The following is a 22,251-nucleotide window of genomic DNA, read 5'->3' on the forward strand; positions in this document are numbered from 1 at the left end:
TTGATAAGTTTTGTAGTTTATCAGTTTTGTAGTTTATCAGTTTTGTAGTATATCAGTTTTGTAGTTTATCAGTTTTGTAGTTTATCAGTTTTGTAGTTTGATAAGTTTTGAGTTTAATACGTTTTGTAGTTTGATAAGTTTTGCAGTTTATCAGTTTTGTAGTTTGATAAGTTTCGTAGTTTATCAGTTTTGTAGTTTATCAGTTTTGTAGTTTATCAGTTTTGTAGTTTATCAGTTTTGTAGTTTATCAGTTTTGCAGTTTATCAGTTTTGTAGTTTGATAAGTTTTGTAGTTTATCAGTTTTGTAGTTTGATAAGTTTTGCAGTTTATCAGTTTTGTAGTTTATCAGTTTTGTAGTTTATCAGTTTTGTAGTTTATCAGTTTTGTCGCTGATAAGATATTTTTTTATATGTTTTGAGGTGATAAATTTAGTGACTATACGTTTTGTATGGGCTCCTCTTATTCAGTTATATAATTACGTTATATTTTCACATCTGTTTGTTTTTAGACTGCGTTTATTCTAGTTCATTTATTGGGAACTATTATACAGATCATCTCAGGTAGATTTTAAAAATATATATTACACACTACACCAGGCCTTTCAGAGATTATCATTCATTTTTAAAGTAGGCGTTTTTTATTTTTGTTTTATTTTGGTAGGTGAGTAAAATCTTTTTAAAGGGGTAGTTCATTAATATCTGAAGGGGATTCTCATTCATTTCTAAGGACAAATCAAATATATTATCAAGTACAATAGGTGGCAACAGAGAAACGGACCAATTATACACAACGTCACAAGTGTCAAATATAACAAGGAAAACGAAATTGTCTCACATTAGCTGACATGTTTTCCAAGATTAAATAAAAAAGTGTAAAAACAGAAACTAAAGAACACATAAAAATTGCACTTATTTTACTTTATTCTAAAATTATCACTATTACTGATAATTTTGTTGGACACAAAAACTGAATTGACACTTGTGACGACAGAATACAGGTGTACTGAGAGTGTACAAATTCTACGTTGCCATCTATTGTACTAGACTCTATTTGGGGCAAATCATATAAATTATTCTTTGATGGGACTATTTTTGTAATCTTTCTTTAAATGATATTTAATATTTTTTTAAAACACCAGATTGAAATTATTTTAGTAACGATTTAGTAATGATTTGTCCTGCATACTGCACTCTTTAAAGTTTTTACAACATTGAACTTTTATTTTTAAAATCTGCTATTAGGATCTGTAGCTCTTGTGTCAACAGGACTAATAATACCGCTAATAACCAACTGCTCTGAACCTTCAAGCTTAGGTGAGTTATATATTGTTTGGTACTATAGGGCGTACACTCAGGGGGAACTCAGCCCTCCCCCTCCTGGATATGGTTTTCAGAGGGTTTTAAGGCCCAAATGGATACAGAACTCCTTCTTGAAGAATGAAAATAAAGTTACCCCCCCCCCCCTCTGGACAAATTCCTGAGTACGCCCCTGTTAAGTATACTTCTCTTCGTGTGCATCATGCATCATGCATCATGCATCATGCATCATGCAACACAAATTCGTGTTCTAAGGATTTCTCATGTACAGTAAAAAATCTTATACTATTTTTATTTGTTAGAATTTGGATGTTGTGAAATTTGTTAGCGAATAGTTCAATTGTTTGAAATTAACCAAAGGTTGAGAATAGTTCAGTTGTTTGAAATTAACCAAAGGTTGAGAATAGTTCAGTTGTTTGAATTTAACCAAAGGTTGAGAATAGTTCAGTTGTTTGAATTTAACCAAAGGTTGAGAATAGTTCAGTTGTTTGAATTTAACCAAAGGTTGAGAATAGTTCAGTTGTTTGAATTTAACCAAAGGTTGAGAATAGTTCAGTTGTTTGAATTTAACCAAAGGTTGAGAATAGTTCAGTTGTTTGAATTTAACCAAAGGTTGAGAATAGTTCAGTTGTTTGAATTTAACCAAAGGTTGAGAATAGTTCAGTTGTTTGAATTTAACCAAAGGTTGAGAATAGTTCAGTTGTTTGAATTTAACCAAAGGTTGAGAATAGTTCAGTTGTTTGAATTTAACCAAAGGTTGAGAATAAAGAACACAAGTAGTCGGAGAATATTCCTTAAAGATATCCCTAATGATGTCCCTTAATGATGTCCCTAATGATGTCCCTAATGATGTCCCTAATGATGTCCCTAATGATGTCCCCTAATGATGTCCCTAATGATGTCCCTAATGATGTCCCTAATGATGTCCACTAATCCAGAAAGAAAGATTTGTTTGGTCATTTCTCATCGGCTGGATTTTAACCAATCAGAAGTGATCAGAAACCAAACCAACCAATGGATATTTTAAAAAAACTGAACACTCGCTTTTTCACAAATAAGGCATGCTATAGAATTCCCTTGAGCTGACCCACACGAGTTAGAATGTAGCTGGATCTGGTCCCAGAGGATGCCGGGCAGCCTCGCTAGCCATTTCCTTCATTGCTGCCCACACTTCATTCCCCACCGGTATTATTTCAGAAGGATCCAGCACAAATGTAAACTCATTTGGGAGTTCAATGGTGAAGGAATATGGGATTTTAGCAACAGCCTTCATGTAATCGTCACTAGCTCCTCCGGCTGCATAGAGAACTCCTGCACCTGAACCTACTGTGTACACTCTTGATGGATTTATACAACGGATAGCTGTAGCACCTTTCCTGCCTAGGTTGACCAGCTTGTCATAATCCTCCGGAAGGTCATTCTTGTAACCCCAGGATGTTAACCAGTACTGTCCATAGGAGTGTAGGCTGACATAAACTCGGATATTGTTTGTGTATTTAAGAATGGTGTTAATTATTGCCTGTGTTTCGGGTTCAGAATTCTCAGCTGTTCCTTGGTATACTTCTGAGCACCCTTTTGAAGAGGCCCCAACCCCATAACCAGCTACACCCCAATTCCTGTTCAGATCTACTCCATAGCAGCTAGATCCAGTGAGCGGAGCACGCCTATTTTTCCTCCATAATCTGTCATCCGTATGAGTAAACTCATATCCATCCGGGTTTAGTAATGGCGCAATATACCAATCTACACTACGGATAACTTCATCACTACAGTCCGTCTTATTCTGTGCAGCAAAGTTTGTTATCAGGTTTTTCAGTATATAAGTGGCAGTGCTTACAGAAATCCACTCCCGGGCATGTATTCCACCATCAAGCCAGACGGCTCTAGTGTTATCACCTAGAGGAGACATTCCTATCTTCAAAACATACAGCTTTCTTCCCTCAACTGATCTCCCCATGTCAATTAGTTTTGTAAAGGTTGGATGAGCTAATGCTGTTTCTTCCATCCATCTTATAATAGTATCATACCGTTGGTAATCATTCCAGTTCATTGAGGCAACTTGTCGTTTCATCCTACTACTCAGGGATACTTTCTCACGGATCAAAGATCCCATATCATCAATAATCTCTTCGACAAGTATTCCTTTCTCGGCGATAAGTTCCTTGAACTTGGCGATATCTTCAGGAGGACACATGACGTCTACTGGACGACCAGGGATACCAGGAAACTTCATAATCTCGCAGATTTTATCCGTCAGATCGCGTAGGAACTGGACATCATCTTCGGTAGTTGGGTAAATCCTCAGCACAGTATGCTTGTCATAAGTCCTTAACAAAAAGATTTGACAGCCTTGTTATCATATGAATCAATTTTGTCCTTTCACAATTTCAGAAAATTGAAAGACGACTTGAAAATTTGAGAAAATAATTTGCGTCTCATTTTTTTATTTTAATTTGAAGATAATTATAGAAACAATAATCACAAAATACCCCTAGTCCTGGTAATTTCAAAATGTCTGCCATTTTTGTCCTTTCAAAATTATACTGAGATCTTAATGATTTCGTTTAGACTTAAACAATTTTGGTTTTATTAAATGAATTGAAATCTAAACGAAATCATTCAAAACTCCAAAAATGTTGAAAGCACAAAAAAGGCAGAGAAACTATTTTTAAAAATCCACGAATTTCTAATTCCAAGAATCCTTTATTTACTGTGTACACATAACAGATCTATACACAGTTTATATTTTAACAAATTCACTTGTAATGCTATCAAGTGTTACACAAATATATTGAATATATTTAGGAGAATGAATGAATGTAAATATTTTTAAATGCATTAAATTCAATTTAACCCCAGATTATCTTAACTTTAGTTTGAAGTTGAATAAATATAACTTAAATTGAAAATTGATAAATTGAATTAAAATAAAAAGAATAAATTGAATGGATAGGATTTGGATCTGAATCTAAAATACTTAAATTTAAGAAAATATACGATTAAACATAATTATTCTAGTTAAATATTCAATCATTGTTATATATAGCAATTCAATGAAGACGACATTCTATTTCAAAATTGGATTTCTACCAAGCTTTAAAAGAGCATGGATACACATAAAGAAATCAAAACTTAAATAGAATAGTCGTCTTCTGTATTTAAATCTTCTGTATTTAAATTGAAATATTTTCCATCACATAGATTGGCAAATTTAAATAAGAAAAATAAAATTTATAAAAATAATAAAATATCTTACATATACGTATCTCCCGTAGGTGAAGTAAAGGCATCACTGCAAAAGCAATAATATTGATATTTAACTTTTTTTATACAAAGGAAATGAGTGTTTGTCACTTACTCAAATTTTTTCATTCAAACCTATGAATTCTGTTAAATGTCTATTTTAAAGATATTAAAGGTTTGCACCACCAGGTTGCAAATGTACAGAGATTAGAAAAATTGAGTTTGTGTCAATAACTCAGTTCCTTCGGCTGTTTGTTTGTATCTAATGAATGTCAAAATTGCGTAACCAATCGGTCCCAATTTTTTTGTGGGAACTTACATGACCCCGGGAAAGGTTTATAGATGGTCCAAAATAAAAAAATTGTACCTGAAAAAAATGTAGATTTTCTTAATTTTAGAAATAATCTATCAAAAAGAAAAATTTTACTCTAAGAAGAAAAAATGGAGACTTGAATATTAACGAATTAAACGCCTTAATTGTTACTAGAACAAGGGACGGGAAAATCAAATCATTTTAAATAACGTTCATTTGAATTATTATTACGGAATTATTTTATTTAATAAGATAATTATTGTTCCTGAAGAAGAGAAGGAAAATAAGTTGAATGAAACGCATTTACTCTGCCAGATCTGTCCTCCCTAAACAAGTAAATAAAATAAACAAATTACATCTATAATTAACAACATAGTACATAATCAATTATTCATTACAAGATGACGTATAAATAAAAATCACTTATACGATATTATTTAAACTTTTCTCTGATCATTGATATTGAAGTAATTTTTTATGTCGATGATAAAGCCGTAAAGTGCACTTTAAAGTAAAGAAATCACAAGTAAAAATAATTAATTTTTAAAGAGATAGACATGGAGGTCTCATTTGGTCATTAGAAAACAAAGCTTTTAAGGGTACCGTTGTGAATCCGACTACAATCCCTGTTCCTATTCATTTTGACGCAATGGAAATTGTAGATCTATTCAGTAGCATTACTTTTACTCTTCAGTCTCAAAAGGAACTTGCAACGTGACTTCACGTATTTCACCTCATATCTCTTTATCGGAGTAACAATGAGGAAGATATCGTCGTTTTATCTTGAACACGTAACTTTCTTCCTTATTTCTAGCTGCTGCATATAACCCCGCAAGCCACTTTTTAAAGAAGCCTCAATCAAGTAAACCGATGAATTTTAAATAGAACGCTGATATCTTTAAAATGTGAACTAAGAAAAAAAGGTTATTATATACAAAAGATGTCTTTCTGAACGTACTCTGTAGTTCCTACTGATTAATTGACCGATTTGACTCAAATTTTGATCGCGGAACTCGGGAGAACCACTAGAATGATCTTAGTTTGGTTTTATATTCTATGTTGAGTGGGTAGACTTTTAGAGGGAAAAATAGTTAAAATCATAATTTAAGACAAAGTGCAGGTAAACGGCGTGAGTAACTATGAGTAACCTGGGCAGCGCTGGGTTCCCAGACTCGTATACTTATATATAAAAATCAAAATTTGTTAAGTACAATATCAAGAGGATTCCGAGTTACCTGTGTTAGCCTTGACGGTAAACTAATCTAAACTAATCTAGAAAAAACATCTGTACAGTTTACACATTATACGTGCTCATAGCTCACACCCCATACACCTGTCAGGAATATCACTAAAAGAATCAAATTTTCAAAAAAGAACGAAAACTCTTTAGAAAAAAAATTAACTTTGAACGTTATTTTTTATCAATATATTCAGAGCCGGAAACTTTTGTATCAAATCTACATCTAAGTTACCGGAGCTGAGTATAAGGTTCAACAGTTTAGGGATAAAATGATCGATGCTTTATTTTTTAAACTGTTCTAGATTTTTTTCCTAGGTTTTGTGCTGGGGTTGATAAAGCAGTTTGTCGTCCAGGTTTGCTGTCCTGGGTTTAAGGAAAGGTTTAATATAGATTAGGTTTGATGCTAGGTTAACTATCCTAGGTTTTCGGCAGAGTTTAACATTTGCTGCGAGGTTTACTACCTAGCTTTTATGCAATGTTTGATATTACAGGTTTGCTGTTCTAGGTTTAAAGAAAGGTTTACAAATCAGGTTTAATGTTAGGTTTGATGTAAGGTTAAATATCTCAGGTTTTATGTTAGCTTTACTGTACTAGGTTTGACGCAAGGTTTGTTGTTTTAGGTTTGATACAAATTTTTATGTGTAAGATCTGCGCAAGTTTTAATATATATTGGGTTGTTGCAAGGTTGTCTCTAGGTTTGCTAACCTAGGTATGAGGAAAGGATTGATGAATGAGGTTTGGGGCTAGGGTTACTACCTAGCTTTGATGGAAGGATTAATATGTCCGGTTTTATGGTGTAGGTTTACTATCCTAGGTTTGATGCTAGGTTTACAACCTAGCTTTGATGTAAGGTTTAATATGTCAGGTTTTATGGTGTAGGTTTACTGTCCAAGGTTTGATGCAAGGTTAAATATAGCAGGGTTGCTACTAGGATTACTGTTCCGGGTTTCATGCAAGGTTAAATATAGCAGGGTTGCTACTAGGTTTACTGTCCTAGGTTTGATGTAAGGTTAAATATATCAGGGTTGCTACTAGTATTACTGTCCTAGGTTTGATGTAAGGTTAAATATAGCAGGGTAGCTACTAGGATTACTGTTCTAGGTTTGATGTAAGGTTAAATATAGCAGGGTTGCTACTAGGATTACTGTCCTAGGTTTGATGTAAGGTTAAATATAGCAGGGTTGCTACTAGGATTACTGGTCTAGGTTTGATGCAAGGTTTGTTGTATTAGGTTTAATGTAAGGTTTGTTGTATCAGATTTGCGCAAAGTTTTATATATATCGGGTTGATGCAAGGTATGACATATCAAGGTTTGATGCAAGGTTAAATATTTCAGGTTTCATGCAAGGTTTCTTGTCCTAGGTTTGATGGGTTGATACATCAGGTTAGAAGATAGGTTTGCTGTCACAGGTTTGATGTAAGGTTTGCTGTTCTAGGTTTGAGGAAAGGTTTGATAAATCAGGTTTAATGTTAGGTTTACTGTCCTAGGTTTGATATAAGGTTTAATATATAAGGTTTGATGCAAGGTTTAATATATAAGGTTTGATGCAAGGTTTACTATCCTAGAGTTAATGCAAGGTTTATTGTCCAGATTTAATATGTCAAGTTTGATGGTATAGGTTTACTGTTTAATGTTTGATGCTAGATTTACTGTTCTAGGTTTAACACAAGGTTTTCTACATCAGGTTTGATTCTAGGTTTACTGTTCTAGGTTTTACGCAAGGTTTGACTGTGCTGGTGGTGGTTCTTGTAATCTCAATCCTTCTTCATATTATCATCATCACACTTCTCCTTACAGTAGATTTCATCAGTATTATAAAGGTAAACCTGGAGAAATATTATAAAGATAAATCTGGAGAAGTGTTATAAAGGTAAACCTGGAGAAGTGTTTGAAGGTAAACCTTGAGAAGTGTTATAAAGGTAAACCTGGAGAAGTGTTATAAAGGTAAACCTGGAGAAATATTATAAAGATAAACATGGAGAAGTATCATAAAGGTTAAACTGGAGAAATATTATAAAGATAAATCTGGAAAAACATTATTAAGGTAAACCTGGAGAAGTATTATAAAGGTAAACATGAAGAAGTATCATACAGGTAAACTGGAAAAGCATAATAAAGGTAAACCTGAAGATGTATTTTTAAGGTAAACCTGAAGAAGTATTGTAAAGGTAAACCTGGAGAAGTATAAAGATAAACCTGGAGATTAATTATGAAGGTAAACCTGGAAAAGTATTATAAAGGTAAGCCTGGAGAAGTATTATAACGGTAAACCTGAGGCTGAATTTAGAGAATTTTGCTCTAATGAAACCGCCAATAACAGGTTTTTCATTTGAGCGCCGGCTGAAATCTCGGAAACACTTAAAAATTTGCAGTTGAACCAACCATGTCTAAACATCAAGATTAATGGGAAATTAAAAGGAAAGATCACTTGAAGAATTTTTATCCTGGCTTCAGCTTAAATTATATTTTTAATTCCTGAGGGGGAGGGGGGATGTGAGCCTCCTCTATGCAGACTCTCAGATTTGCTATGCAGTACGAGCCTCTGCTATACAGTAAACAAGCCTCCTCTATACAGAATAGTTTCGTTAACACTCTTGGGATTTACATGTAGTATAGAAGTTATTGTATTTTATTCGAAATAGTGGCATTAAAGTTTATCAAAAGTCGGAAGTATTAATCAATTATTATTAATAGTGACTAATTATGATTAATAAAGTGAATTATAAAATTTTAAGCATTTTTTACGCAAAAAATAAAGCATTTAGAGAAAAAATTCTGAAAGTAATTTTATTTGATATTTTATAATCTTTGATTTAAGCTATACCTTTGTTGAAATTTTTATCCTAAAAGATAATAAAAAATTTGACATTAACAGATAATCTAAATCTTAAAAAAAATTCCCAAAAATGTATCGCTTAAATCAAAGATAAAAACAAAATAAACTAAGTTCGAGACATAAATCTTATAAACCACTTTATGAGTCAATATAAGATACAAATCATAACAATCAATAAACAACATTAATATTAAGTAAAGTTCTTGTGCCACTATGTTGAAAAAAATATTTTATATGAAAAAGCCAAGAGTTATAAAGAAGCTGTGCTGTATAGCGGAGGCTCGTTTACTGCATAGTGGAGGCTCTCACTGAATGGCAGAGGCTCGTACTGCATAGTAAATCTGGGAGGCTCGTGTCTGCATGGTTCATGGCTCATGGCGGCCGAGGTTTCCTCCCTCGGGGGAGGGAGGGTAGAATTATGAAGAAAATATTTTGGTTCAGTCTAGTTTCATGTCCTGTTACATTAGGATTCTGGTCCTCCAAAATGTCCTGTTACTCTAGGATTCTTTTCTTCTAAAATGTCCTGCTTTTCTAGGATTCTGTTCCTCCAAAATGTCCTATTATTCTAGGGTTGTGGTCCTCCTAAATGTCCTATCATACTAGGATTCTGGTCCTCCTAAATGTCCTATTTTTTAGGATTCTGATACTCCAAAATTTCCTATTATTCTAGGATTCTGATCCCCCAAAATGTCCTATTATAAAAGGATTGGGGTCTTCCTAAATGTCCTATTATTCTAGGATTCTGTTCCTCCTAAATTTCCTATTATTCTAGGATTCTGGTCCTGAAAAATGTCTTATTATACTAGGATTCTGATCCTCCTAAATGTCCTATCATACTAGGATTCTGGTCCTCCTAAATGTCCTATTTTTTTAGGATTCTGATCCTCCAAAATTTCCTATTATTCTAGGATTCTGGTCCCCCAAAATGTCCTATTATATAAGGATTGGGGTCTTCCTAAATGTCCTATTATTCTAGGATTCTGGTCCTCCTAAATTTCCTATTATTCTAGGATTCTGGTCCTGAAAAATGTCCTATTATTCTAGGATTCTGGTCCTGAAAAATGTCCTATTATACTAGGATTCTGATCCTCCTAAATGTCCTATTATACTACGATTCTGGTCCTCCTAAATGTCCTATCATACTAGGATTCTGGTACTCCTAAACGTCCTATTATTCTAGGATTCTGATCCTCCAACATGTCCTATTCTAGGATTCTGATCCTGCAAAATGTCCTATTCTAGGATTCTGATCCTCCAAAATGTCCTATTATTCTAGGATTCTGATCCTCCAAAAATCCGTCTGGACTCCTACCGAAGCCCAGCAATGTATATGAGTAGAGGAGAGCTACAGGAAATTAAAGATTCAACAGGTGCACGCCTTTTTAATCATAGTTTTTAATCCTCCCAAGGGGGGGCGACTTTTTTTGCAGTTTTAAAATTATTTTTTGTTAAATACTTTTTTCTTTCGAATTAGAACTTAAAACACAATGCTGAATTCTTTTTTTAAGCGTTTGGTTTCTAATGAGCATGTTTCATTTAATAAAGATCGAGTATATACATTTTTTACGATTCAAATTTTATTTTACTGTCTATAATTCTGTAAAGCATGAATGGCCCTCTGCAAAAAGTTTATCCAGAATTTAAATAAAATAAAATAAAAGTATTTTATTCTCCAGAAAGAAATTAAATTTAAACCAATTGAGTAAAACCTTGTTATGGTTCGTTCTACCCCTTTTAAAAGTAATATTTCCGTAAAATGAAATCAGGAACTTGGTTTCCTGTTCTAATTGGGTCACTTTAGGAATTAATAGAAAAAAATGAAGTTTTTTGTCTAGATTTGTTGAAACTCCATCACGTGCTTAGAACCCGGCTCCCCTCCTTGAAGAGCAATCATCCAACCCACCCTGCTTCTCCAGGTTTCCTAAACAGTCTGGCAGATGTTCCTCTCTCTCCTTATCTCAAAGATCCGTCTCTAGGTGCTGGGTTCTTCCTTGCTACCGGAGAAACTAAACTCGCATAGAATTTTAAGTTCTTCCTTGCTACCGGAGAAACTAAACCTGACTTTGTGTTCTAGTTCTTAGTTCTACTACCGGAGAAACTGAAATTCATCTAGTTCTGAGTTGTTGGTTATGAGTGATACAGGAGAACCTAAACCGACAATTTTAGTAATTATTTGCAAACCTTACACGAAGAAGCGATGCATATAAAAATTGTTGTTTAGGCTTAATGCTCTCATATTGGTGACTTATTTTAATTTTTCCTTTAGAAATTGTAATTTCGTTTTATAGTGTATGAATTCTAAATGTAAAATATTTCACAGCAATTTAATAAAATTTTAAAACTAAATGCGCAACTTTTTTGCATCATTGACATTCAAGTGTTACCCGATTACTGTAAAAAGTTCCTTGATGGTTCTATAAATGGGTCCAAAATGGATCTAAAATTATACAGCTTGAGAATTAGAGCACTCCCGTAATTTTATCCCATTTACCAGGCGTCTGAAAAAAAACAAGAAACAAAACATCAAAATTACTCAGCATGTTTCAGACGCAAATTTTTTGTAATTTTATTTTTTCATTTACATTTTTTCAAATATTATTGACACCCTGTGCATTACGATCATTCATGGTAGTGGTTTGCGGAAGCAGGATGGCGGGAACTAGGGGAGGTGTCAAGTTTAGATAATGGTGTCGTACATGTTTCATAATACTCAATTAAAAAAGGGACATAATGAATGTAAAGAGAGTTGGGGGAAAGACCTGGGAAGGAGGGGGGGGGGGGGTGAAGGATCTAACTTAAATTAGGTACAATTTACAAACACTAAAGGTGTCATAAAATTTACTATTTGCAGATGCCAGTACCTCAATTCTGAACAGTTATTAGTTTTTTTGGACAAGGAAATTGACAAATTTCCAATCTAATAGGACAAATATAAATCTTGTGCTACGTTCAAGATGCTTTAATATCCAATAAGGTACTGGAAAGCCTCAGATATTAATTATTTGCTCTATTTATTGCATCCTATCACAGCAATCGGCTTTACCACTCTATTAATGAAGAGTAATTTGTTTATGTCTTAATCAACTTTTATTAAATAAACCTAGGAAACTGATGATTTAATAATGGCTTATTCAATACCCATCATCTATCACCTGTCAACGGTTTACATCAAGAAAAGTAAACCAGGAATTAACACATCTTAGCTGACGAAAATAGTTCACTGCAGTTTCCGCATTACAGATTCTGGTAGTACGCTTACATTTCCTTGGGTTACATCAACTTGTCAAATAGATGGTTCCTGGTGTATTTTCCTTGGGTTAGATCAACTTGTCAAATAGATGGTTCCTGGTGTATTTTCCTTGGGTTACATCAACTTGTCAAATAAAGGGTTCCTCGTGTATTTTCCTTGGGTTACATCAACTTCTGGTGTATTTTCCTTGGGTTACATCAACTTGTCAAATAAAGGGTTCCTGGTGTATTTTCCTTGGGTTACATCAACTTGTCAAATAAAGGGTTCCTCGTGTATTTTCCTTGGGTTACATCAACTTTTCAAATAGATGGTTCCTGGTGTATTTTCCTTGGGTTACATCAACTTGTCAAATAAAGGGTTCCTGGTGTATTTTCCTTGGGTCACATCAACTTGTCAACTGTCATGATTTGATTAAGGTTCACTCCTGAGTCCTGACCAACAATTCCACTCTTCTCTAAATAGAATATAAAAATAATTGAATTTAATCTTTTGTCTTTATATAATTTGGAAAAGATAAGAGCAAGTTTAAAGATATTGCTCAGCAAAAAATGTATACTAAATGAAACCCATATTAGAATCTAGCAGAGAAGCCAAGTTTTCCACTCAAAGATGTTATTGAGAGCCAGAAAATTGAATATTTAATGTGAAATTTTATTCAAAGTTCATTGAAAAATGTTTGTAGGGAATTTTGTGCACATTTTCGATACTTTCCGTGGATCTTATTAATGAACAAGCTTTATTAAAGGGACTGAAAGAGTAATTTCAAGGGACCCTCAATGAAAAGATGTCAATGGCCGATTCACAAGGGTACCTTTAAATCCTTTATCTGATCAAGTGCAAATTATACATATATGTTTATTGTTTTAATAAATTTTTAATTATTTTGAATTTGAAAAGTGACTTGCTAATTTCTTCTTCAGGAAAACATGTAAGAATTATCAGTATTAAACGTAGGTCAAGACAGGAGAACATGTAGGAATTATCAGTATTAAACGTAGGTCAAGATAGGAGAACATGTAGGAAATATCAGTATTAAACGTAGGTCAAGATAGGAGAACATGTAGGAATTATCAGTATTAAACGTAGGTCAAGACAGGAGAACATGAAGGAATTATCAGTATTAAACGTAGGTCAAGACAGGAGAACATGTAGGAATTATCAGTATTAAACGTAGGTTAAGACAGGAGAACATGTAGGAATTATCAGTATTAAACGTAGGTCAAGATAGGAGAACGACAATATCTTCTTAAGATAAAGACTTCAAGGGTACCATTGTGAATCCGGCTTAGCCATCTTTGCATGAAGGGTTACTTGAAAATATGCTTACAGTCCCTTCCAGCAAAAATTGGGATGTTATAACTCTTCAGAAATAAGAGAGAAATCTCTTTCAGACTGAAGAAAACCGTTAAAAATTTCAGTAAAGGGTTCTCTGAAGTCTCATCCTTTATGGGTAACCCAGGTAATGGAAGATGTATATTTATATTATTGATTTAATATCTAAACTGTAATATATTCATGTGATTTATCAAAAGCCAGAAGTATAACTGCAAACTGAAAAACAACCTAATTTGTTGGAGCAAATTGAGGATAATAAATCTCAACCAGACATTATATGAAACCTTCTTTTTTTGCGGCAATGTCAGACCAATTTGTTATTTTTGCATGACTGTGCGTTTCCGCGCAAATATACAAATATACAAAATGTTAATGCACTTGCATGCAACCTAGAAGCATAATAATTACAATTGAAACAATCAAGGGTTATAGGACTAGGTGGCAAAAAAAAGTATTGTCGAATAGGATTGAGTTGGAACTATGAAATTGGTGAAATTAATGCGTTCGGACAGAGAGCAGTAATTGATTGGTTAAGGAGTACAGATGGGTTCTTAGGGATATTAAGTTCTGAAAAGTAAAGATGGGTTCCAAGGAGTAAAAATTGGGGTTGAGGAGTAAAGATGGGTTCTGAGGTTTAAAAAAGGGTTCTCAGTAGTAAAGATAAGTTATGAGGAGTAAAGATGGGTTCTTAATAGGAGGAATATTACGTTCTGAGAAGTAAAGATGGGTTCCAAGGAGTAAAAATGGGGGTTGAGGAGTTAAGATGGGTTCTGAGGAGTAAAGATGGGTTCTGAGGAGTAAAGATAGGGTATGAGGAGTAAAAAAAGGGTTCTGAGCAGTAAAGATAAGTTATGAGAAGTAAAGATGTGTTCCAAGGATTAAAAGTGGGACATGAAGAGTAAAGATTGGTTCTGAGGTGTAAAATTGGTTCTGAGGAGTAAAGATGTGTTCCAAGGATTAAAAGTGGGACATGAAGAGTAAAGATGGGGTCTGAAGAGTAAAGATTGGTTCTGAGGTGTAAAATTGGTTCTGAGGAGTAAAGATGGGTTCCAAGGATTAAATATGGGTTCCAAGTAGAAAAGATAGATTAAAGGAGTAAAGATATATTAAAGGAGTAAAGATGGGTTTTGAGGAATTAAGATGGGTTCCAAGTAGTAAATATGTGGAAATGGGTTGTGAGGAGTAAAGATGATTTTTAGGATTAGAGACACAAGTTCTGAGAAGTAAGAAAACATTTAAGGAGTAAAGATGGTTTTTTGGGGAGTTATTATGGGTTCTGACGAGTAAAGATAGGTTCCAATGAGTAAGATGGGGGTTGAGAAGTAAAACGGGTTCCGAGGATTAGATATGGGTTTTAAGGAGTATAGGTGGATTCTGAGGAGTAATGATGGGGGGTTGAGAAGTAAAGAAGACGGGTTCTAAACTGTAAAGTTTCTGGACTCTAAGGAGGAATGGTTTTGATAAATGAATATATTCTTTAATGCGTTCTTTAGAATTGCAAAGAGTAGGGATGGGTCCTGGAAGAGTAAAGATGAGTTCTGAGATGATTCTCTGGGATTCTCACACCACAACCTAACAGTTTTCACATCCTGTATCCAGGTTCAGCTTCCTACCCAACCCTAATCAAGGATCAGGAACTCTAGGAGTGTATCTAGGAAGAATCACGAAGAGATAACCTTAAGCCATCTAGTGTCAAGGTTTTTATTTGAAAGAAAACGCGATAACCAAAGCAATTTCTAAATATATCAAAAACAACAAAAGTAAACATTTTTCTCTAAAATGTTGCTTTAACCTTCAAAATTAGGCATAATATTCGAAAATGTGCTCGGTCCCATTTCCGAAGATACTAATTGTGCCTCCACCCACTAAACGTCGTCTTATTCTACTACAATAGGTGAATGAATGGTACAATGTCCATAGATTGGGGGTCGTCGTTGAAACATTTTACTCTAAAATTCCGTTTTAGTCTTCAAAATGTACTCGAAATGTAGTCGTTCCGTTTTCCAAAAAATTTGAAACATTTTTCCGTCTTTTAGTTTTAAAAATCCTCAATTCTATGGTTGAAAATGTGGAATTGATTCTTCTGTCGTATACAACGTAAAAATAAAATTATAATTTTATTTTTTTTATTCTTTAAAAAGGAGACCGAGCACATTTTCGAATATTAGGTCCGCTTTTGAAGGTTAAAACGGCATTTTAGAGAAAAATATTTCATCGACAACCCCCTCTCATTTGTAGGTATTGTACCATTTAGGAGCACTTTCTAACAAAGGAATTGAGTTTTTTTTTCTCAAACTCTGATTTTCTTATCCCTTTATCTTTGTATTTCAATGTCGGAGATCTTAGATATTTCAAACTATTAATTATTTTAGATCAAATAATAATAGTTTGAAATATCAAAGGTTAACACCATCAGGTTGCAAAGATATAGCAATTTAAAAATCAGAATTTGTGGCTAACACTCAATTCCTTTGAACGATAGTTAGTAGGCAAAAAATGATCAGAAATAGAATTATCATGGACCCCTGGGTTTATTATACTTTATTATAGATTTGTTAGTATCTCATACACTTCATAGAATCTAATACAACTTTTAGTAATGCTATCAAAATGTTAAAATCATGAGCAGGATGATAGGAATTGCTAACATATTCTTGTCAGGGCATTGTTTTTATGAAAAAAAATTATATCAATCATAATACGTAATAATCTCTTGATTGTCTTTTTTGCAAAATATAATACGCCGAGGAGATTTAACCATAATTGGAAGCAATCATGTTCGGACTATTTATCAGGGTTTAAAGACAGGATATGCTCCAGGTACTTACATCATCGCTAGATCAATATTGGTTAACTCAGGGTAGAACTATAGGTGTGGACTTTAACTTAAAGAGGCTGTTCAGGTATTTTGGTGATGTGTTGGGTACCAATTGTCGAACAGAAAATGTGGACTTCACAACCCTTTAGATAGAGAAAAATGTAATACAGTGGAACCCAAGCAAGTTTATGTTGTATAAAGGAAAAAAGTTCTAACATAGCTTGAAAATTGACGTACTAACTAAAATGGTGCAAACTGCACAGCTGCTGCGTTTTATGTTCATTGAACTATTTAAAATCCTATCTTTATTCTAACAGTCGTCTTTTCACAGTTTTATGGGTCTTACAGTATAATCGTGATTTTGTAAAAATAATCTTAAATCTTATGTTTCTTTATAAACCTGAGCATTTTTTTCAAGTCCAATTACTGAGAACGCTAAAAGTTTTATTTAATGTTTTCACTTTCATAGTTATACAATTCTTAATGCTTTACTCTATAAATCTTTACAGAAGGAATTATTGACACGACTTTGCGGCCTCTGAACTCCAGCTGTCATAATACTTGTTTGAATTTTGATTAAATAAAAGAAAAATAAACTTTAGTTTAACGTGGCTTGAGACAGAAAGTTTTGAAATGTTTTCTGTAAAGAGAAAACATTTGTTTAGAATTTCTTTGAAGACTTTTCTTCGTCTTATACAAACTTTTCTATTTTTAAATTCACATTATTCCTTTTTCTTTATTTCTGCTACATCATTTTTAACTTTTCTTATCTTCTTCTATTATATTTTTGATTATTGATTCTTAGATTTTTCATTATTCTTTGTAGTTAATCTTTGTATTTCTTGGTTATTCTTGATTCTATAATTATTTTTTCATATCCTTGTTTTAACCAACATTTTATAAATTATTTCTTTTTTTCTACAATCTCTAATTTTAGAATTACTTTTCTATTTATCTTTTCCTTTTCAATATTTCTAATTTACTGTCCTCTCAATTATCTTGTTCTTTTAAATACTTCTAATTTACTTTCCTCTCATTTCTCTTTACTTTTTTAATAATTTTAATTTACTTTCCTCTCATTTCTCTTTTTCTTTTCAATTTTTCTCATTTACTTTCCTCTCATTTCTCTTTTTCTTTTTAATACTTCTAATTTACTTTCCTCTCATTTCTCTTTTTCTTTTTAATACTTCTAATTTACTTTCCTCTCATTTCTCTTTTCCTTTTTATATTTCTAATTTACTGCCTCTCATTTCTCTTTTCTTTTTTAATATTTCTAATTTACTTTCCTCTCATTTTTCTTTTTCTTTTTAATACTTCTAATTTACATTCCTCTCATTTCTCTTTTTCTTTTTAATACTTCTCATTTACTTTCCTCTCATTTCTCTTTTTCTTTTTAATACTTCTAATTTACTTTCCTCTCATTTCTCTTTTTCTTTTGAATACTTCACATTTATTTTCCTCTCATTTCTCTTTTCTTTTTAATACTTATTTTATACGTTCCTCTCATTTCTCTTTTTCTTTTTAATACTTCTAATTTACTTTCCTCTCATTTCTCTTGTTCTTTTTAAATTCTAATTTACTTTCTATGTGTATAATCTTCGTATTTCTAAAAACGAGTAGGATTGGTGAATTGAAACAACCATGAATATTAAGGCTGCAGCCCAAGTCATAAATCTCTACGTAAAAATTAGTACTCTAGCAGTCTGTCTGTCTGTCTGTTTTCTTATTATGGTGTCCTCTTATAAATATGTCAATTTAAAACCGATTTTAAAAACTGATTATTTTCATTTGCGGTTTCTCTACAAAACACTTTTCAAGCAAGAAAAGCGACGTTAACTTCCAGGGTATCGTTGTGAATTGGACTGCTCCTCTTCAAATAAATCATAATTAAGATTTATGTGATAAGAAAAGATCTTCATCCATATTTAGTGGGACGCCTGTGTGGTTATATTATTATCAATTCTTTATTTTTGCCAAAAAAGACAATTTTAGGGCTTTCTTATTTAAACTATATCCATTTTTTTTAAAATCTTTGGAATGGATACTAATTTTTTACATACAAGGGACCGCTAAGCTCATTTTGAGGTAGGATTCGTATTCTGACTTTCACTGGTTTTATTCAGGAGTTTCATGAAACATGAAATGGTCCTGTATAGTTTCATTTTTCTCCGTTATTTATTTTTGTCCTACATGTACATTTCCATGGGAGTTTCTCATTTTAAAACCTGTTCCATAGCTATTTTAAATATATGGATTCTCTTTTTTTTCCCTCTAAGGTACCGCTGAACTCGAATTTTGAGGTAGGATTTGTGCTTCCGCCATGGTTTTACAATGGGAGTTCAACTAAACTGACCGCTTTACGCGGTATCCTCTCCTGTCAGCGATTTTAATGTAACATTCTTTCCATAGCCCAACACTGTATTTCCCTTAATTCCGGGATTTTCAAAATGTGGTGAGCGACTTAGAATAGTCTTAACTTCAAGTGATTCTCCATTTATGGAGTGGTATGTCTGACACACAAAGGTATCCTTAAAAGCTTAGTCTGCGGAATCAAATTGTGGAAATTTTCTGAATGACACAATTTTTGAGCTAAAAAACGAAGATATCTTCCAAACTACCGATCAATCAAGATTTAAAGATTTAATGAGTACCGTTGTTTAAAATTTTTTACTTAAAATTAAAACGAAATTCTCTGTCAGAAAACTTAAAAGGAGTCTAACAATCCTTGTTTAATGTAAACTGTATCCTTCATTTCTGTGGGACCTCACCTGACCCCAGGGAAGGTTTATGGATGATCGAATTTTCAAAAATTTGCCTCAAACAAAATTCTAATTTTGAAAATTTTGAAAATCCACGATTTTTTTTAAATCCACGAATTTTTTTGTTTGTTTTTGTTTTGCAATGTGTAAAGAGAATATTTTCACAATTGAAATAGAAGATAGGCGCAAAGCCTAATTATCTATAATCCTTGTTTCATGTAAACTTTATCCTTCATTATCTATAACTAAAGGGGGGTTTGATGTCCGCACAATTTAATTTCCCATGAATTTATTAGAACTCTTTATATTACTCAAGTTTGTTCTGTTAAACTTGGTTTGAGCTTTTAATAAACAATCTTCCGGGTAATTGGGTTCAAGGATTAGTTTAAATAATTGGGTTCGAGGATTAGTTTTAAATAATTGGGTTCGAGGATTAGTTTAAATAATTGGGTTCGAGGATTAGTTTTAAATAATTGGGTTCGCGGATTAGTTTAAATAATTGGGTTCGAGGATTAGTTTAAATAATTGGGTTCGCGGATTAATTTAAATAATTGGGTTCGAGGATTAGTTTAAATAATTGGGTTCGAGGATTAGTTTAAATGATTGGGTTCGAGGATTAGTTTTAAATAATTGGGTTCGAGGATTAGTTTAAATAATTGGGTTCAAGGATTAGTTTAAATAATTGGGTTCGAGGATTAGCTTTAAATAATTGGGTTCGAGGATTAGTTTAAATAATTGGGTTCAAGGATTAATTTAAATGATTGGGTTCGAGGATTAGTTTAAATAATTGGGTTCGCGGATTAGTTTTAAATAATTTGATTTGAGGATTCAAAGGTTCCTTTTTGATATATGTTTATAAAATAATCCAGCATAGTATATCAAGAGATATGAATACTAGAACTTGAGCTGTATCTCTACAGCATGATCGGATACAAACAAACAGACAAACAAACAGACAAACAAACAGACAAACAAATAAAGATTACTACTAAATAATATTATATAGAATAATCCAGCCGTATCTATAGGTATACCAAGAGATGCCATGAACCTGGAACCTAGCTGTTTCTCTTATCGTTATTCTACTCCAATGCTGTGGTTTACCACGATGGTTTGTTAACAAGCTGTATCAGCAAGATATATACGTACTGTCTCATCAAATTTGGGGTTTGAGCAGAAATTATAAAGATAAGACTAAAAAAATATAATAAAATCCCAAACTTAATAAAACGGATTATTAATTATTATCAATTAAATTTCACACCTAATTGCTCTTTTGTTATTCATATGGTATTTCTAAATTCCTAGTGTGTTAAATCCAATTAAACGTTATCTGTAGGCTTTTAGGTACCGTCCTAATCAATTTGGTGGAAACAGTTGATAAAACCTGTTGTAAGTAATCTTTTAGTTTCTTTCGTTTCTTGCTTCTCTGATTACTTTTGTTTGTATTGTTTTCCTCATTTCTCTCATTAATTTTTTTCTCAAGGTTTTTATTATTCATTTTCGTATTTTTTTCTTTCTTTTCATCTGGTTTTACTTAATTTCACCTTTCGTCCCTCTTGTTTTACTTGTTACTATTGTTTTCTTCATTCCTCATTACCTCATATTGTTGTTTTTCTTGTTCTTACTCCTCTTATTACTGGTGTTCCTCCTGTTTGCCTTGCTTATGCTTTGATCCTCTTGATTCTCTTTCTCCTCTCATTACTCTTGTTCCTCTTGTTTCTCTTACTCCCCTCATTACTCTTGTTCCTCTTGATTCTCTTACTCCTCTCATTACTCTTGTTCCTCTTGATTCTCTTACTCCTCTTACTACTCTTGTTCCTCTTGATTCTCTTACTCCTCTCATTACTCTTGTTCCTCTTGATTCTCTTACTCCTCTCATTACTCTTGTTCCTCTTGATTCTCTTACTCCTCTCATTACTCTTGTTCCTTTTGATTCTCTTACTCCTCTTACTACTCGTGTTCCTCTTGATTCTCTTACTTCTCTCATTACTCTTGTTCCTCTTGATTCTCTTACTCCTCTTATTACTCTTGTTCCTCTTGATTCTCTTACTCCTCTCATGACTCTTGTTCCTCTTGATTCTCTTACTCCTCTTATTACTCTTGTTCCTTTTGATTCTCTGATTCCTCTCAGTACACTTGTTCCTCTTGTTCCACTTATTACCAATGCTCTTCTTGTTTTTCTTGGATACTCTTGTTTGTCTTTTTCCTCTTTTTCCTCTTATTTCTCTTGTTCCTCTTGTTTGCCTTTCCCCTCTTGTTCCATTAATTACTCTTGTTCCTCTTGTTTTAATATTTCTTTTTAATTGTTCTTCTTGATCCTCTTGTCCTTTAGTTATTCTTGTTTCTCTTGTTCACATTTTTTCTTTTGTTCATATGTTCATTTTGTCCGGTGAACTATTTAAAATATTTTAATACATACACTGAAACAGATTAGAGAATATCTATCGGGTGATATCATTTTAGGATTGGTAGTTCGTACTGCAGATGTTTATTTAAAATGAAAACTGGAGACGTCATAACCGCACAAAGTCGTAACCATAATCCCCTGAAGTTTTTTCCTAGGTTAAGTTTAGCATATTCAGGTCAGCATTCAAAACAATCTTACACGTTGATAAACAACCCTCACAGGGATCCTAAATCTGCACACTTTCACACAAAAAAACTATCAGCATTTTTCCAATTACTTCCCTGACATTTGTGATAGAAACAAGATCTCAAGCTGTTTTCAAATAAAAATTTTCAGAGGAAACAGTGGCAAAATAATAAAAATTACAGGAATTGTGCACTGCATTTGTATAGTTTTCCCGCTACCCCCCCCCCTCTTTTCCATTTTTACCATCCAGCCTCTAAATCTCTTTGAAAAATAAGGAATTCTTCAATATATCTATCTAAATCTTAATCTCAGAGAGAAGAGAAAAATATTTTTCCTCAAATATAAAAATTAGTTAAAGCAAAGCTTTATTTTTATCAGCTCTATTTTATCAGCTCTATTTTATCAGCTCTATTTTATCAGCTCTATTTTATCAGCTCTATTTTATCAGCTCTATTTTATAGTCTAATTAGTCGTTGCGGATACTTCTGGACGTTCTTTGTATAATAATGTTTGAACAAACAGACTATATTTAAGGCAAAATAAA

General features: G+C 32.9%; 2 protein-coding genes across 3 annotated transcripts in view; one reads left to right on the plus strand and one right to left on the minus strand.

Moving 5' to 3' along the window:
• The window catches only part of LOC111703045 (uncharacterized), a 16,969-nt gene extending 5,674 nt beyond the window's left edge, over positions 1–11,295 (plus strand). For both annotated transcript variants that reach the window (XM_023474893.1, XM_023474894.1), the window contains exons 4-8: positions 509–560; positions 1,242–1,313; positions 7,824–7,933; positions 10,226–10,319; positions 10,785–11,295. In XM_023474893.1, coding sequence (XP_023330661.1) covers positions 509–560; positions 1,242–1,313; positions 7,824–7,933; positions 10,226–10,319; positions 10,785–10,969 — 513 coding nt within the window. In that variant the 3' untranslated portion in view covers positions 10,970–11,295. The remainder of the gene's footprint in view (positions 1–508; positions 561–1,241; positions 1,314–7,823; positions 7,934–10,225; positions 10,320–10,784) is intronic.
• LOC111703044 (carboxypeptidase B) lies at positions 1,591–6,137 on the minus strand. The gene is made up of 4 exons (XM_023474892.1): positions 6,108–6,137; positions 5,138–5,198; positions 4,573–4,608; positions 1,591–3,643 (listed from the first exon to the last, which is right to left on the minus strand). The coding sequence occupies exons 2-4, from the start codon at positions 5,173–5,175 to the stop codon at positions 2,413–2,415; spliced, it is 1,305 nt and encodes a 434-aa protein (XP_023330660.1). The 5' UTR covers positions 5,176–5,198; positions 6,108–6,137; the 3' UTR covers positions 1,591–2,412.
• Positions 11,296–22,251: the final 10,956 nt, after the last annotated feature.

The sequence above is a fragment of the Eurytemora carolleeae genome, unplaced genomic scaffold (assembly GCF_000591075.1).
Source record: "Eurytemora carolleeae unplaced genomic scaffold, Eaff_2.0 scaffold505, whole genome shotgun sequence".
NCBI classification, from domain to species: domain Eukaryota; kingdom Metazoa; phylum Arthropoda; class Copepoda; order Calanoida; family Temoridae; genus Eurytemora; species Eurytemora carolleeae.